The following is an 18,939-nucleotide window of genomic DNA, read 5'->3' as shown; positions in this document are numbered from 1 at the left end:
TCGGGAATAGGCTGGGCATCGGTCAGCGGGTGGTGAGCAATTGCATTGTGCATCACTTGTGTGCTTACACATTATTATTATTAATACTATTATCATTATCACAATTATTATTATTATTGTTATTATTATATTCCTGTCTTAATAAACTGTCTTTATCTCAACACACCGGCTTCACTTTCCCATTTCTCTCCCCCAGCCCTGAGAGGGAGCGGGGAGGGTGAGCGAACGGCTGTGTGGTGTTCAGCTGCCAGCCGGGTTAAACCACAACAGCAGGGACACCTGCCAGCAGCCCAGGCTGCCCCCAGCCCCATCCAGCCTGGCCTTGGGCACTGCCAGGGATGGGGCAGCCCCAGCTCCTCGGGGCAGCCTGTGCTGGTGCCTCAGAGTAGAGAAGTTCTTCTTTCTAGATCACCTAATCTACCCACTTTTAGTTTCAAGCCCTTAACCATTGCCCTATCCCTACACCCCCTGACATAGAGTCCCTCCCCAGCCTTCCTGTAGCCCACCTGAGGCACAGGAAGTCCACTGTAAGGTCTCCCCGGAGCCTTCTCTTCTCCAGGTTGAACAACCCCAACTCCTTCAGCCTGTCTCCATAAGAGAGGTTCTCCAGTTCTTTCATCATCCTCATAGCCTCCACTGGACTCATTCTAATACTTCTGTGTCCTTCATGTGTTGGAGTCCCCAGAGCTGAACACAGGGCTCCAGGTGGGGTCTCCCGAGAGCAGAGCAGAGGGGAACAATCCCCTCCCTCGCCCCGCTGGCCACCATGCTGTCGGTGCAGCCCAGGCTACGAGTGGCTTTGTGAGCTGCAAGCACACATTGCCAGCTCATGTCGAGCTTCTCAGCAACCAGCACCCCCAGAACCCTCTGCTCAGGGCTGCTCTCAATCCGTTCTCTGCCCAGCCTGTATTTGTGCTTTCGATTGCTCTAATTCAGATGCAGGGCCTTCCATTTGGCCTTGTTGAACCTCAGGAGATTCACACATGCCCACCTCCCCGGCTTTTCAAAGTTCTCCTGGATGCTATCCCTTCCCTTCAGCATCTTGACAGCACCACACAGCTTGGTGTCTGCAAGCTTGCTGAGGGGGCACTCAATCCCACTGGTCATGTCAGCGACAAAGATGTTAAACAACACCGGTCCCTAGAGCGACCCCTCAGGAACACCACTCCTCACTGGCCTCCCCTTAGACACTGAGCCATTGACCACAACTCTTTGAGTGTGGACATCCAGCCAATTCCTTACCCACCGAGTGGTCCATCCATCAAACCTGTGTCTCTCTCACTTAGAGACAAGAACATTGGGCAGGCTAGTGCCAAATGCTTTGCACAAGTCCAGGTAGATGATGTCAGTTGCTCTTCCCCTACGCACCAATGCTGTAACCGCCCTGTAGAAGGCCACCAGGTTTGTCAGTCAAGGCAAACCTTTAGTGAAGCCATGCTGGCTGTTCACCACTCACCTCCTTCTTTTCCATGTGCCTTAGAATAGTTTCCAGGAGGATCTGTTCCATGATCTGACTGGGCACAGAGCTGAGGCCTGTAGTTGCCTGGGTCTTCCTTTTTCCCTTTTTAAAAATGGGGTTATGTTTCCCCTCTTCCAGCTGGCTTTAGATATGGCAGAATGGGAAAAACGCTCGCTCTTTCTCCTGACTCGTGGATGGTGGCAAAGGCCCTGCGCAGGAGGTTCAAGCAATGGAAGCAGAGCTGCTGGCAGCACAGGGGCCAACCCATGTGGGCTGCTGCACTGGGGCAAGATCTTGCTGCCCAGGTAGAGAACCTGGTTGTAAAGTGCACCACGGGGATGCTCACGTACCTGAGCAGGGCCGCAGAAAAACAGCAAAACAACCAGTCCAGGCTGCTCAGATTGAAGTGTCCCCGTTTACACTTCACCCACAAGACCCCCTCTCTTTCCAAGCAGCAGGTCTAGGAGGGCGCCTTTCCTAGTCAGCTCTCCTAGGACCTGTACCCAGAAGATAGCAGCAAGGTGCTTCGGGAATCTCCTGGACCTCTTTGTCTCAGCGATGTGATATTCCGGGTTGATGTCTGGCAGGCTGAAGTGCCCCATAAGGACAAGGGTAGACGATCTAGAAATTTTCTCACTTCCTTAAAGCACGATTCATCAGTGCCGTCATCCCGGCCAGCTCGTCTATAGCGGACTCCCACAACGACATCCCTTTCAGTTGCCTGTCCCTAGGTCCTTACCCAGCGGCTCTAAACCCCATTGTCACCGACTGGGAGCTCCGTACAGCCCAGTGCCTCCGTTACACAGCGCGTGCCCCCCCCAGCCTCACCTGCCCTGCCCGTCCCTTCTGAAGAGCCTGGAACCATCCATCACAACGCATCAGTCACAGGCCTCTTCCCACCGGGTTTCACTCATGCCAACCGTGTCGTAGCTCTGGCATGGGGCCAAGGCTTCTAGCTCCTCTTGCTTGTTTGTCATGCTGCATGCGCTTGTGGAGAAATAGTTCAGATGTGCTTCATTGAAGCCAGCCCCTCGCTGGGCACACTGAAGGGTCTTGCTAGCACATGGTCCCTCCGGTTTTGGTGTGCAGTCCATAGCTTATTGCTGGCAGGCCTGGCTTTGTCTCTTTCCGCCTTTGAATCTAAGTTTAAAGCCCTGACAATCAGCCTTGCTTACTCCAGGGCAAAAATCCTTTTCCTCCTCTGAGAAAGGTGCTTCCCACCACGACCCAGGTGGCTTGGTGTCATGTAGACCTTCCCAGCAGCAAGGAACCCAAAACCGTGTTGGTGGCACCAGCCTCGCAACCACTTGTTCATCTGCTGCGTCTGCATGTTCCTTTCGGTATTGATACCTGCTACTGGAAAGATGGAGGAAAACACTCCTTGTGCACCTAATCCTGCATTCAGTTGCCGCAAATCCATAAAGTCCCTTTTGATCACTCTTGGATTTCTCTTTGCTACCTCATTACTGTCAATGTGAAAAACCAATGCGATGTTTGAGGGGCTTGCCATGGAGAGCAGGACCTTACCAGGGACACTATTGCACGGGTTATGCCAGCACTTGTCTGCCAGCAAAGAGACTTGCGGTGCACAAGGAGCTGGGAGGGGACAGCAGCAGGACAGCTGAGCTGAAGTAGCCAAAAGGATATTCCATAACACAGGGCATCGTGCTGAACTATTGCTATGAAGTGCTTGGCCAGGGTGGAATGAGGGCTGCTCCTTGGGGATGGGATAGGCATCAGGAAGAGGTTCTTCACTGAGAGGGTTGTCGCACACTGGAACAGGCTCCGCAGGGAAGTAGTGACTGCACCAAGCCTGTTGGAGTTTAAGAAGCGTTTGGACTGTACATTTAGTCACGTTGTTATTTACACGGACCCATATATACATTACCCCGTTTTACGCAGCCAGAAAAGGATTAAATGGCTCAAATGGGCATAAAAGAAATAGATGGGGGTAAATGGGTATTGCCTGATGGACGGGAAATGCTTCCTAAGTCTGCAGCTGTGCGAGTGCTACGGAGGTTTCATGAGAACACCCACTGGGGAGCTCAAGCACTAGTGGATCAATTCGCTACAAAATATATGTGTATTGGAATATACAATGTAGCAAAAGGAGTTGTGCATGATTGTCTTGTCTGTAAGAGAGTGACTGCCCGGCAAATGAGGAAAAGAGTGTTAGGAGGTCGGGAATTAGCGCACCGACCTTTTGCCAGAATTCAATTGGATTTCACAGAACTTCCAAAAGTGGGAAGGTACAAATATTTATTAGTAATTGTAGACCATCTCACGCACTTCGTGGAAGCTTTCCCGACAACGAGAACAACGGCCCAAGCTGTGGTAAAAATACTATTAGAAAACATTATCCCGAGGTACGGGATTGTAGAAACAATTGATTCTGACCGAGGCCCGCACTTTATATCAAAAGTGTCCCAAGAAACTATGAAAGCCTTGGGGACAAGTTGGGAATGTCATACTCTGTGGCACGAATGAAGAATGTATTCGTAGAACGAATGAATGGGGAAATTAAAAAGCAACGAACAAAGCTTATGATGGAGACAAAATCCTCCTGGGTGAAATGTTTACCACTTGCACTATTGAATATTCGAACACAGCCTTGAGCCGATGTCGGAATCTCACCTTTTGAAATGCTATACGGTATGCCTTATGATCTAGAGATGCCATCTGATCACCCCCAGATACAGGACATTCAATTAACACCTTATTTAATACAGCTGATGAATAGACGGAGGGAATTACAAGCGAAAGGCTTGGTGGCACAGCGTCCCCCGTTAGATATAGCAATCCATAGAATACAGCCTGGAGATAAGGTTCTAATTAAGACATGGAAAGAAACATCTTTAACACCACGGTGGGAAGGCCCCTATGTTGTTTTACTTACCACAGAGACAGCTATCCGGATGGCTGAGAAGGGGTGGACGCATGCCAGTCGTGTGAAGGGACCAATCCAGACAAGTGAATGGGAAGCGGTCGTAGGGCATGATGACTTAAAGCTCACTCTGAAACGGCCTCGATAAGTATATACTGTCACTGTCTATGTATCGTAAAAAGGGGGAGGAGGGGGGCTCTGTGTGATCGGTAACAGGCAAGAGGTTGCGGCTAACCGAGAAACACCCCTGAAGAGCACTACTGCTGCCGAGAAGAACGCACACCTTGTAGTTTGCCGCAACTGAACTGACAAGCGAGGCAGACAGTGAAACAGTGGGGAACTGCGTGGCCAGGTTAAAAAAAAAAAAAGAAAAAAAGGAAAAAAATCCTCCGAAAATTAGCCCTATCCACTTTTTGCGATACATAGTAGTAGGTGTAAGTGTTTTTGCACTGTTCCTGGGTCTGCGCACCCTCATCAATCTTTTATTTGGAGCCTAATTAGATGGGAAGATTACCACGTTGTGCAGCAAATAATCACCGCTGGGGGCCCTGGTTGTAAGGTCTTACTGTGTGACCTTGTGACATGGGGCAAAAATGTACCAAACATATGTTCTGGTCTATTGAGCTTCTATATGTGCCCAAGTTCTAACCCGGGAAGACCGTATTGTAACTATCCACATGAATACTTTTGTGCCTATTAGGGTTGTGAGACTATTGCCACAGACTGGAATCCCGGAGCTGGAGCGGACAAATATTTGAAGGTGGGTACGGGCCACCAGGATATAACCATAAGGGCGAACTACAGCATTACGCCACCCTCTCCAGGTCAGATTGCAAATTCATATACATCAATGTAACCCAACCGGGAGATCAAAGGTGGACCCTAGGACAACGCTGGGGAATTAGGTTGCATGAATCCGGAGCTGATAGGGGAGGGATAATATGTAGAAGGAAAGAAGAGATTAAGAACCCCCAACGGGTAGGACCAAACCAAGAACTGTCAGGAAATGTTTTAAGAATTCAACCTACACAAGCTTCTGAAATACGAACTCCAAATAGCCCAAAACCACTGAAGGTCATTAATAAATCAGTAGGCCAAAAACATGAAAAAAATGAAGGGATGACAGAAAATAACGTGGAAAATCGTGGATGCTAGTTATTATTTATTGAATCAAACAAATCCCAACATCCCTAAACCTTGCTGGTTATGCCTTGATATAAGGCCTCCATATGATGACGCCACTGGGGATCTGGGAGAGGCCACCCATTCACGTAACCCCAACCCTCCACAATGCAATTGGGGGAGGGATGTAGGAATAACATTGACGGAAGTAACTGGGAATGGCAGGTGTGTAGGTACAATCCCTAGTGAGAAGCTCCATCTATGCAGTATTACAGAGAAGGTTACACCAGGAGGTAAAGAAAGGTGGTTAATTCCCGCAAACAACGCTAGATGGGTCTGCTCATCGATAGGTGTTACCCCTTGTTTATCACTTGAACTCTTTAATGTATCTCAAGATTTCTGTATACAGGTGATAATTGTACCAAGAATTCTATACCATTCTGAAGAGTACGTATATACACGGCACACGGTAGCAGAGAACCACTTAACAAAAAGAGAACCAATCACGGCTATAACATTGGCAACGTTGATAATTCTGGGAGGCACCGGGGTGGGCACTGGAGTTGCCTCTCTGGTCAGACAAAGTCAGGAGTTCACCTCCCTACGTGTGGCTGTAGATGAAGACTTAACTCGAGTTGAACAGTCAATTACTGCCCTGGAAAAATCGGCAAGGTCATTATCGGAAGTTGTTTTGCAAAATCGTAGCGGATTAGATCTGGTATATTTACAAGACGGTGGATTATGTGCTGCCTTGAAAGAAGAATGCTGTGTATATGCAGACCACACTGGAGTAGTGAGGGATACAATGATGAAGCTCAGAGAAGGATTAGAAAAAAGAAAGCGAGAAAATGAGGCTAAGCAGAATTGGTACGACTCTTGGTTTAATTATTCACCCTGGCTTACAACTTTACTGTCGACAATAGCGGGACCTTTGTTGTTATTAATGTTGAGTCTGACTTTTGGACCATGTATTCTTAATCGAGTAATCGCAATTGTAAAAAACCGTTTAGAGGCAGCACATTTGATGCATATCAGTGCCAAATATGAACCCATAACCACGAGTGAGGATGCTGAAACTCTAACGCTCAGTAGACAGGCATACCAGGAATTAATGAACAAAATAAGTAAGTAAAAGAAAAAGGAGGGATTGTGGTGTATGAAGCATGTTTGTTCATTATTTCCCATGGCTATATTAAGAAGGAACAAAGGGAGTCGCCAGGTGGCTGTAAGGGCCTTGAGGCTCCCTGCCTGTTGCTGTCTCGGACGGAAAGTTGAGAGAACTTTGTGTAAATACTATAACTGCAAAATTGATAACCCACTGTCCTATCTTAAGACAAACCAACATGACTGGTTAAGGAGGGAAAAACACCACATACCAAGCGGAGGAAGACTACGGCCTTCATCCGTGCGACCACCAGAGGGACGGGAGACGACCCCTAGCAACAGTCGACGCAGCCACAGTACCAGGAAGGGGGCTACGTAATTTATAACAACGTGGTCGGAATTTGAGGGTAGACCTGTGTGGTGCCAGGAGTTGGACTCGATGATCCTTATGGGTCCCTTCCAACTCAGGATATTCTGTGATTCAGTGATTCTATGCCACCAGAACTGGGCAGCGTCCAGGCACCGACTGCCAAGTGTAATTGTGGAGGACGCTGGCTTCCTTAAGCATGAGGCTTAGTAGTTGAGTCCATGCAGCCCAGTTTCCTTCCATTCGGACTCTCCTTCGTGAAAATTCACCCAGTGACAGGGAGCGACCTGGAAGCTTCGCAGCATCTGTATGCAGATGCTGTATACAAGGAAAGCATAACCCTAACAAGCAATGGAAACAGCAAACAGTGTGTGCAAAACCACTCTTCAGCTCTCTTCACGACTTTGAGAGCTATTGTGTCAAGGATCTCTCCCATGGTTTAGGAATGGGTTCTCTTTTTAAAGTCTGCTTTGCGCAGAGACTGCTGCTGTACTTGCCATCGTGTGTGTAAGCAGAGGCTACAACTTTCAACCCTACTCCAGCCAGGGATGGGTTTGCCACTTCACTCTGTGGGTATTTCTTCTTCCTCTGGACAGTCCTAATCTTCCCCCGATGTTGTGCTTAGGTTTTGAGATTTCTGTCCTCAAGAAGAGCTTTCTATTTCTTGCCTTGACCTAGTGTTCAGTGCATTTTTTCCTTCGGCCTAGAGAAGAACATTTTCAAATTAACCTCCAATTCTTCTGGTTCAGCCACAAAGGTTCCTTTGCTTCAGTCTTGGTCCCCATATGCAATGTGGAGGAAAGACGCTTCTCCTTCCATATAGCCATTCCTAAATTTTTATTTCTCCTTTCCCTTTCCCTTTCCCTTTCCCTTTCCCTTTCCCTTTCCCTTTCCCTTTCCCTTTCCCTTTCCCTTTCTTTTTCCCTTTCCCTTTCCCTTTCCCTTTCCCTTTCCCTTTCCCTTTCCCTTTCCCTTTCCCTTTCCCTTTCCCTTTCCCTTTCCCTTTCCCTTTCCCTTTCCCTTTCCCTTTCCCTTTCCCTTTCCCTTTCCCTTTCCCTTTCCCTTTCCCTTTCCCTTTCCCTTTCCCTTTCCCTTTCCCTTTCCCTTTCCCTTTCCCTTTCCCTTTCCCTTTCCCTTTCCCTTTTGCCTTTTCACTTTCCCCTTTCCCCTTTACTTTTAAAATGCAGCTTGCTTAAGGATCGAGATGTAAGACTAGGGGCTGCAAGAGAGCATTTGTCAGCAATGTTGCCCTTCTACATTCAACAGAGAAAGCAGTGGATGGGAGCAGATTTGCATCTGTTGTGTACAAAATGCTTCACACAGGGACGTTGCAAAAGGCCAAAGGGATATTGCATAGCACAGGGCATGGTGCTGAATTATTACTAGGAACTGCTAGGCCAGGCTGGTATGAGGGCTGCTACTTGGGGATCACAGTATCACAGTATCACAGATTTCTAGGTTGGAAGAGACCTCAAGATCATCGAGTCCAACCTCCGACCTAACACTAAGTACTCCACTAAACCATATCGCTAAGCTCTACATCTAAACGTCTTTTAAAGACCTCCAGGGATGGTGACTCCACCACCTCCCTGGGCAGCCCGTTCCAATGCTTAATAACCCTTTCGGTAAAGAAGTACTTCCTAACATCCAACCTAAAACTCCCCTGGCGCAACTTTCGCCCATTCCCCCTCGTCCTGTCACCAGGCACGTAGGCGAACAGACCAACCCCCACCTTTTTACAGCCTCCTTTAAGGTAACTGTAGAGAGCGATAAGGTCGCCCCTGAGCCTCCTCTTCTCCAGGCTGAACAACCCCAGCTCCCTCAGCCGCTCCTCGTAAGACTTGTTCTCCAGACCCCTCACCAGCTTGGTCGCCCTTCTCTGGACTCGCTCGAGCACGTCCATGTCCTTCCTGTAGCGAGGGGCCCAAAACTGAACACAGTACTCGAGGTGCGGCCTCACCAGAGCCGAGTACAGGGGCACAATCACTTCCCTAGACCTGCTGGCCACACTGCTTCTTATGCAGGCCAGGATGCTGTTGGCCTTCTTGGCCACCTGGGCACACTGCTGGCTCATATTCAGCCGACTATCAACCAATACTCCCAGGTCCCTCTCGGCCAGGCAGCTTTCCAGCCACTCATCTCCCAGCCTGTAGCTCTGCTTGGGGTTGTTGCGCCCCAGGTGCAGGACCCGGCACTTGGCCTTGTTGAACTTCATACAGTTGACCTCAGCCCATCGCTCCAGCCTATCCAGATCCTCCTGCAGAGCCTTCCTGCCCTCGAGCAGATCGACACACGCACTTAGCTTGGTGTCATCTGCAAACTTACTGAGGGTGCACTGGACGCCCTCATCCAGATCATCGATAAAGATATTAAAGAGGACCAGCCCCAGTACCGAGCCCTGGGGGACACCACTAGTGACCGGCCTCCAACCAGATTTGACTCCATTCACCACAACTCTCTGAGCCCGGCTATCCAGCCAGTTTCTAACCCAGCGAAGCGTACGCCAGTCCAAGCCCCGAGCAGCCAGTTTCTTGAGGAGAATGTTGTGGGGAACTGTGTCAAAAGCCTTACTGAGGTCAAGGTAAACCACATCCACAGCCTTTCCCTGTGGAATGGGATGGACATCTGTCAGCAGCTGGTCAGCGGTTGCACTTTGCCTCACTTACCTTCCCTATTCTTTTATTCCTGTTCTTCTTATGAACATGAATATGATTTTCTCTTTATTATTATTATTATTATTATTATTATTTTATGATTTTTCAACTCCCCCCAATCAATTGGGAGGGAAAAATGGTAAAAATATGGTGAAAAGTATTCTGGGAGTTCTTAATATCACCTGAAGGACAATGCAGTCATTGATCACAGCCAACGCAGGTTCACGAGGGGAAAGTGCTGCTTAACGCACTTGATTTCCTTTTCGGAAGTGCTCAACCGTCTAGTTGGCCAAGGGAAGCCAGCTGATGGCACCTGTTTGGATTTCAGCACAGCTTCAATATTGTTTCTCACTGTCTCCTTCTGGACAAATTGAGCAGCACGCAGCTAGAGCAATGCATAATGCCATGGGTGAACAAGTGGCTGACGGGTCGCGCTCCAAGGGTTATCGTAAATGGGGTTGCATTGGGCTGGCGGCCAGTCACTAGGGGGCTTCTGCAGGCCTCCATTTTAGGGCCAGTTCTCTTCAATGTTGTCCTAACTGACTTGCACGCAGGACTCGAGGGCGTCTTGAGTCCATTTAGGCATGATGCTAAATTGGGAGGAGCGTCTGACTCCATGGAGGGGAGAGAGAGATCTCTCGCCTTGCAGAGAGATCCTGACAAATCAGAGAGCTGGGCAATCCCCAACAAGATGAGGTTTAGCGAGAGCGAGTGAGGGATTCCGCACCTGGCAACGGGCAACCCTGGCTGTCTGGACAGTCTGGGGGGAGGAGAGGCTGGAGCGCAGCCCTGCAGAGAGGGCTCTGGGGCTTTTGGTCGACGGCAAATTGAACGTGAGTCAGCCGTGGGCCCTGGCAGGCAGGAGGGGCAACGGCATCGTGGGGTGCCTCCAGCACAGCATCGCTAGCCGGTCGCGGGCAGGGATTGCTGTGCTCTGCTCTGCGCTCTTTCAGCATCAGCTCGAGTCCTGTGTGCACTTTTGGGCACGGCACTATCAGAAGGCCATAAACCTCTTAGAGAGAGAGCATCCAAAGGAGGGCTTCAAAGTGGTGAAGGGTCTGGAGGGCAGGACAGATGAGGAGCGGCTGAGGTGCCTGCGTTTGTTCAGCCTGCAGGAGACTGAGGAGAGGCCTGATGGCGACCTACAGCTTCCTAATGAGGGGAGCGGAGGGCCCGGCGCTAAGCTCTGCTCTCTGGGGACGGTGACAAAAGTGGAGGGAATGGCATGGAGCTGTGACAGGGGAGGGTCCGCCTGGAGGTGAGGACAAGATTTTTCACTGACACGGGGCTTGGCCACTGAACCAGGCCTCCCAGTGAAGTGGTCAGGGCAGCAAGCCTGCTGGAGTTCACAAAACGTCTGGGCAATGCTCTCAGACACGTGCTTTGGTTTGTGGGGGTCACCCAGAGCCATGGGCTCTGAGGTCACCCAGCAACAGACTGTGACTTCACGGCCCTCTCTGCTCATATTGGGGCGCAGGCAGAGCCCGCCCCAGCCTGGCTCGTGCCTGGATTCCTGCTGAGCGTTTGTGCGAGGCTTGGAGCGCCGAGCAAGGATTTGTTGGAGCTGTGCTGTGGGGCCGTCGGCAGCTGTTCTCAGTGCCCGTCCCCGCAGGCAGTGCCTGTGTTTCCCCGGCCCTGCCTGGCTCAGGCAGCCGGGGCCCTGTGAGGAGCACTTGCAGCAGCGCAGGTGAGCTGTGTGGGGCCACGTGCCCCGGGGCGGCCCGCGGGGGACGTGGGACCACCCAGCCGTGGGGCTGGGGCCGGGGGGGTTCCTGCTGAGGGGCCGGGGCACAGCCAGTGACCTTCTCTCTTCCTCGCAGCGTGCGCGATACCCGCTTCTGCAGTGCCGGTGCAGGGGAGCAGCTCATCACCATCAGCTCTCCCCAGCGCACCTTAGCGTGAAGATCATGGCCACAGAGGAGGCGTGGACGTGTCCCGTCTGCCGGGAGGGGCGAAAGGATGTGGCCTACGCGACACCATGTAACCACCGGTTCTGCCTGGGCTGCATCCAGCGCTGGGCGAAACTGAAGGCGAGCTGCCCACTCTGCAGGACGGGCATGAGGACCATCAAGGTTTCCGTGCGGGGAGACGAAGACTACCTAGAATGCATCGTCTCCCCTCCCGCAGTGCCCGTACCTGTTGGCTTCCAGGCAGGCAGCGCCACCGCCCCCCACAGCCCTGCAGCGCCGGCTCCGTCCTCTGTGCCAGCCGAGGAGAGGGATGCGGAGCCCGATCCCCGCGCTGCTGTGGGCGGCCTCCTGCCCGAGGACTGGGCCGTGCTGTTCAGGGAGCGCAGGGACATCCTCAACCCTGTGCTGCCCTGGCTGCGCCGCGAGCTCTCAGCCATCTATGGGACACGCTGGTGGCAGGCGAGAGCTGCAGAGAGCTTCCTCCTGCACTCCCTGTGTGTGATGGGGCTGGACAGGGACGCCATCATTCAGCACACACAGCCCGCCTTGGGGCCCCTCACCGTGCCGCTCATCGACGGGCTCGTCGGCACCATCGTGGGCCTCTGCGGCGAGGACGCACGGAGGCTGCTGGGCCTCGAGAGCAGCCGCCCTGCCAGGGCGCAGGAGGCCAGACCTGCAGCTGCTTCTGGGCACGCTGCTCCAGCGCAGGGAGCCTTCAGTACCAGCCCTGCGCCCTCCAGCAGCTCTGCAGACCCTGACACGGACGAGATCCCCGGCACATCCAGCATGCTCCAGCGTGGGGGTCCTGGCGAAGTCCCAGCTGCAGACAGCCCCAGGGAGCAGGAAGAGCCCCGTGAAGAGCTGGGGCAGGAGGCAGCAGCAGGTCCCTCTGCCCGGGCCTGCAGGCGCAGACCCTCCACTCCTCACCGCTCGACTCGGGGGTCCCGGCGCCCCAGGAAGCGCACCCGGGCGAGCAGTGCCCAAGACTCTCCCCAGCCCTGCAAGAGGCCGCCCCCCCGGCGCTCCTAGCAGGGCTCCTGCGGGTGATGAAATAAAGAACAATAAAATAAATTGAATATACCACAGAAAAAGTCTCGGTGTGATTCAAAACAGAGCTGGCACAGCCCCGTGCATGCTGCTGCCTTCCCTCCCTTTTCCTGGTGCCGTCCCTGTGCCTTGCTGCCCCCCACTGTCCCTTTGGTCATGGGTGATTAATGCCTCAGGTGGGGTCTCCCGAGAGCAGAGCAGAGGGGAACAATCCCCTCCCTCGCCCTGCTGGCCACCATGCTGTCGGTGCAGCCCAGGCTACGTGTGGCTTTGTGAGCTGCAAGCACACATTGCCAGCTCATGTCGAGCTTCTCAGCAACCAGCACCCCCAGAACCCTCTGCTCAGGGCTGCTCTCAATCCATTCTCTGCCCAGCCTGTATTTGTGCTTTCGATTGCTCTAATTCAGATGCAGGGCCTTCCATTTGGCCTTGTTGAACCTCAGGAGATTCACACAAGCCCACCTCCCCGGCTTTTCAAAGTTCTCCTGGATGGCATCCCTTCCCTTCAGCATCTTGACAGCACCACACAGCTTGGTGTCTGCAAGCTTGCTGAGGGGGCACTCAATCCCACTGGTCATGTCAGCAACAAAGATGTTAAACAACACCGGTCCCTAGAGCGACCCCTCAGGAACACCACTCCTCACTGGCCTCCCCTTAGACACTGAGCCATTGACCACAACTCTTTGAGTGTGGACATCCAGCCAATTCCTTACCCACTGAGTGGTCCATCCATCAAATCCGTGTCTCTCTCACTTAGAGACAAGGATATGGTGCAGGCCAGTGCCAAAGGCTTTGCACAAGTCCAGGTAGATGATGTCAGTTGCTCTTCCCCTACGCACCAATGCTGTAACCGCCCTGTAGAAGGCCACCAGGTTTGTCAGTCAAGGCAAACCTTTAGTGAAGCCATGCTGGCTGTTCACCACTCACCTCCTTCTTTTCCATGTGCCTTAGAATAGTTTCCAGGAGGATCTGTTCCATGATCTGACTGGGCACAGAGCTGAGGCCTGTAGTTGCCTGGGTCTTCCTTTTTCCATTTTAAAAATGGGGGTTATGTTTCCCCTCTTCCAGCTGGCTTTAGATATGGCAGAATGGGAAAAATGCTTGCTCTTTCTCCTGATTTGTGGATAGTGGCTGTCCTGGTTCCAGTTAGGACAGAGTTAATTTTCCTCCTAGTAGCTGGTAGGGTGCTATGTTTTGGATTAGGATGAGAAGAGCGCTGATAACATGCTGATGTTTTAATTGTTGTAGAGCAGTGTTTACACCAGGCCAAGGACTTTTTGGCTTCTCGCTCTGTCCTGCCAGCGAGCAGGCTGGGGGTGCAGCAGGAGCTGGGAGGGGACAGACCCAGGACAGCTGACCCAAACTGGCCAAAGGGGTATTCCATACCATCTGACGTCATGCTAAACTATATATAGGGGTGGCTGGCCGGGGTGGGGGGCCGGCTGCTCGGGAATAGGCTGGGCATCGGTCAGCGGGTGGTGAGCAATTGCATTGTGCATCACTTGTGTGCTTACACATTATTATTATTAATACTATTATCATTATCACTATTATTATTATTATTGTTATTATTATATTCCTGTCTTAATAAACTGTCTTTATCTCAACTCACCGGCTTCACTTTCCCGTTTCTCTCCCCCATCCCAGAGAGGGAGCGGGGAGGGTGAGCGAACGGCTGTGTGGTGTTTAGCTGCTGGCCGGGTTAAACCACAACATGCTGTTACTCTAAAGGAGATATATGCTGAATTTAGCAAGCAATGTTTTTACAGTAAAGATAGGAAACATGCAGTCAAGTCAATGTCACGTGTATTCTAGAACTATGGAGGAGCTCAACGGAGCTGCATTTCACCAAATGATGGAAGAAAATGTACCTGGGATTATGTGAATGGTAAAAAAAAACAGAGCAGGTCTATGATATAATGATAAAATTATTTGCCTAGTTTTTAAGAAACACTCTATATGAATATTACTAAGGTCAAAGAACTGGAATTTTGTGAAGCCACTGCCAAGGAAAATTCTTTTCAGACAGAAATATTTTCAGACTGTTGTTGGTGATTGTATTTTCCTCATTTCATGTTCCCTATAGGTCCCTAGCAGATTTGAATCCAAGAAGCTAATTCTGTTGCCATTCAAATCAGTAGCACAACTCCTCATAATTTCAGGAAGAGAAAATTATTTTTTCCCTTAATTCAGCTGAGTCTAAGGATAATTAATTTCCTATTAAGTCTAAACTAAGATACTTTTTTTTTTTATTTAGACTAAAAGATGGTGGCAATACATTCACAGAAATAAAGAGTTAACCTTGCTGATGTTCTGGGAGAGCATTAAAAAGCCTAAGAGGGGGAAAAGCACATTGCTTTATTACCATATGATTTTAATATTAGCTCCATATGATTTTAATATTAGCCATATTTAATATTGCTGAGAATTTTTCAGTAGTCCTAAATTTAGTGTTTGAAATACCATGTTTTAGTCCTTAGTCTGTTGTATATGTGAATACAATATCAGACTGACTTCTACTTGACTTTACAATAACTGATTATCAATGGTCCTAACACCAAAATACTAGTTAGAACCATATTCTCACCTTTCTTGCTTTTGCTAGGTAGTATTTTATTTTCTGTATGGTCTTATTGATATCTGTGAGATTTTTTTTTTGTAGAAGGAGTGCTAGTCTGTGTTAGTAACATGTACTGGTCATTCAAACCAGTGCAAAAAACTGTGTTGCACATGGCTATAAGTCATTTAGTTTGGTTATGCCCTACATAAAGATTAGAAGTCTTGGAAAAACTTCAAATTTTAAACAAGGAAAAAGGGACCAGAAATGGCATCTGGGAATTCCTGACCTTCATATTTTTTAAATCTCAAAGAAAGCCTTTTGCATTTAATACTGTACAGCTTGAAGTGCACACTAAGTGTGTGACCTCAAAGAAATCAGAAATCACGGGAGCAAAAATTAAATGTGCTAAGATAGAAGTGTTTGTTTATTCTTAAATTAAAGGCATCACATTCATTCAGTAATGAGAACTGAATCCCTTCTGGGCAATCAGAATTACATACTGCCTTTGATACAGCAGAGAACATCTGTTGAAGTCAGTGGAAGATTTGCCTAAGGACCGAAAGCTGAAGCTGGCTTTTATGTAGGAGAGTAGTTAGTATTTTTTGCTTTTCTTCACTGACGTGCCCTGAATCATTGATTGAATGAGTACTGCTGCTTCCATCCCTTGTTTATTGCTTTGCTGTTGCTTTCTCTCTGTTACCCTTCCTGACCTTGCCTGGGCGTTCTTGACCTTTCTTTTCAATTTCTTCACAATTCCTTTCTTCCCACTCAGTTCACTCCAAGTATATCATCTCAGATGCCTATAATTAAATTATTGATGCTGAAAAAACATCACTGGATTTCTGAACTGAAATTAAGAAGGAACTGAGGACACAGACCTCTGAGTCATTCACTGCAACTGCCTTCATATTCAGAAAGCACCATTATGGTGTGTTTGCAAAGATTTATTAGGAATCAAGTGTGCTTGAAATGTGGTTTAAAAATGAGAGCTCTTAGCACTGCAGAATAAGAAAATCTCCTGAAGACCACATCAACAGGACAAGTAGGCCACTTCCAGCCTAGAGGATGTGTTGGACACCACCTTTTTTTTTTTTTTTCAACTTTTCAAATACTTTCTTTAAGGTTTATGATCATGGACAGCCAAGATTGAATGTGGATCAGTAATTCTGTGTTTGTTTAGCACAGGCAGATACCACTTTTGTGGATATATCTGAGCTACAACACCGGATTCAGGTCTGGACCTGAATTTTGCTAGAATGTAGTATTCAGAGCTGGGGCTTTAGTTCATTTTAATACAGATGAAAAAGTTCTGTTGCAGCCGTAAGATTTGATGCAAACTACCCTAAATTTCAGGGATATTTGTTTCTGAAGTTCTTTCTGAGATCTTATTTCAAATTGTTACATGATTGCACAATGTTCTAGGATGTGACTGGAAAGGGTAAAGACAGGCTGCTTTTACTACAAATCTGACATTTGTAGTATTTGTGTAGACATTGTTGACCCTGTGGGTACAGCCTGCAGAGATCCAAAAGCTTTCTTTCCTGTCCTAAGGCACGAAAACACTGAAAATTAAAGTTACTTTATGTGATTACTTGATATACTTCTTGTTATGGCTTACTAAGTAGCCTCTGTATTTGAGCACCTCATGTATGAAGGTGCAGTGTGCCAGTTTCCTCCTTTTTCCGGTGCTTATGACATGATGCAGTGTTGTCTCCCCACAAACCAGTGGCAGCAGAAGGTGAGCTGGAAGTGCTGCACACAGGGATAATTGAAGAGGTGATTAACCTAGCAGCAATGACCATGTGAAAGCAGACAAAACTAATCCTGTACTCACTGTGTGAGTTTTTACCCTCTGGTCTAAATGCCACAGATAAAGGAGTTGGATGCTCTGCATCTGGCTGTGAACCTTTAGCACTTGCCAGAATTACAGCAAACCAGAAGAGCTAGAAACACTTGAAAATTGGCAAATGAGTTTGAGACTGTAATATATTAATAAGGCTGCTTGGAAAAATTCTCTTTTTCCCTAGAAGGAGTGTTGCTTTTGCTATATGTTTGAGACAAAGTGGACTGAGAGACAGGACTGAGAATTTATAACCTCTTCTGGGTATCTGTGGCACTAAGGGACGTGGTTTAGTGATGGGATTTGGTGGGTCAGGTTGGTGGTTGACTTGATGATGCTGAAGGTCTTTCCAACTGAGATGATTCCATGATTCCGTGATCATGACAGGGACATGACCAGTAGTATTTTATAAATTATCATGAAGGAAAGCAATTCTTTATATCTTTGAATAAATGAAATTAAACCATGTGGAGAGATGAGAAACTTTTCAAAGCTGACCATGGACAAGCTCAAGAGAATCTAAACTTTTTTCTCAAATGCATGCAGTTAAAGCAGTCAGCAGATAGTACTTCCATATTTTGTGATATTTACTCATTTTACTGCGTTTTTTATAAAATATATAATCTGTATATTATGTGAGTATCTCATAATGTCCATCCACAGCTGAGCTCATAACAGGAAACAAACTTTGAAATTAAAATATTTTCCCATATTTGTGCTTTTTATCTCATCTTACCCAACATCCTTTACTGAAAGACTATTCTTGATGTGTCCTGGTCAGGATGCCCGTTTCCAACAACTGCAGTAATTTTTTCTGCTACCTTAGAAATGAGTGGTGTTACTTGCTTATATGTCTTGCTACCTTCTCCTTCCCCCTCTTGCCTCTTCTTTGTTAAAGAACAGATGCTTCCCTGAGTAAGAAAGGAGAGAAATGACTTTTTCCACACCACTCTTTCTTTAGAAATAGGGCACATATCAACCACTTACTTTTTTTTTTTTTCTTCCCCTAAAGAATAAGAAAGAGGAATAGAAAATAAAGGAATATTTATAAGAAAGAATTGTTTCACTTGCAGCAGCTCCTGGCCTTTCAGCTACCAGGGACCAACTCATTCCTCCTGTCGTCCATCTTTGCCATTAGAGCTGGGATACCCTCCCTGCCTGGCTTGCTCACAGGGCCTTAGGAGAGAATGCTGTTCTGAGCAGCAAAGAGTCCTGCATGCCACTGCCTCATGTCATCTCTATTGCCATTCAGCTCGGCATGATCTATGCTGTTCTGAAAGTTGTTCTTTGCTGGACTTATGGAGGTAATTCTTCACTGAGTTTAGTATTGAGTAAGTGGCTTTAGGTGTTTTTTCTCTTCCATCTCACTTCTTTATTGCATTAGATTTGGCAAGAAAACATTTTCTTCTTTCTAGTCTGTAGGATAAGTTAAAATGAAATAACTGGATCCCTGTGAAACTAAAGTACCTGAAATAACTGTGACATAAAGGAAGCTGATGGAGGCTGGCAAATGTTTTTAGAGCTTCGTTGCAAAGATATAAAGAAAATAAACGAGGGATTTGAGAAACACACGCATCAAAATTGTCAGGCAAATCAGATGATACGAAACTTCATGTACAAAGTACTGTTCTGACCCGTTAGCCAAAATATGCTATTAACTTAAGCCCATTAGGGGGTAAGTTTCTGAGGGCTAAAGAACTACTAACAGCACATATGAGATTTCCTGATTTCATAATCACTGACATGAAAATGTAGAAGGTTGCAAGAAATGTTATAGATCTTCCTTGTTGCTACACAAAAGCAACTTCCAGGCTGAAAAAAGGCTTAAGCTGTAGAGGTAAGGTACTTGTTGTCTGGAATTGGCTTTGCAAACATTGAAATTTCACTATGCTGCCTTATGAGATATATGGGGAGAAAACAGAGCAGAGGGCTTTGACTGTCTGCCCCCTGACATGCATTAATAACCCTTGAGTTGCAATGGATAGTTTGAAA

At 48.2% G+C, this 18,939-nt stretch overlaps 1 protein-coding gene across 1 annotated transcript; it reads left to right on the top strand.

Moving 5' to 3' along the window:
* The first annotated feature begins 10,242 nt into the window (after positions 1-10,242).
* LOC136789008 (E3 ubiquitin-protein ligase Topors-like) lies at positions 10,243-12,529 on the top strand. The gene is made up of 2 exons (XM_066988253.1): positions 10,243-11,277; positions 11,411-12,529. The coding sequence occupies exon 2, from the start codon at positions 11,498-11,500 to the stop codon at positions 12,527-12,529; it is 1,032 nt and encodes a 343-aa protein (XP_066844354.1). The 5' UTR covers positions 10,243-11,277; positions 11,411-11,497.
* Positions 12,530-18,939: the final 6,410 nt, after the last annotated feature.

Source organism: Anser cygnoides, chromosome Z, assembly GCF_040182565.1.
Source record: "Anser cygnoides isolate HZ-2024a breed goose chromosome Z, Taihu_goose_T2T_genome, whole genome shotgun sequence".
NCBI classification, from domain to species: Eukaryota; Metazoa; Chordata; class Aves; order Anseriformes; family Anatidae; genus Anser; species Anser cygnoides.
This window is presented reverse-complemented; position numbering and strand designations above follow the sequence as displayed.

Excerpts from the sequence above, each read along its gene's own strand:
- LOC136789008 (XM_066988253.1), top strand. The coding sequence starts at position 11,498 with ATGGCCACAGAGGAGGCGTGGACGTGTCCCGTCTGCCGGGAGGGGCGA.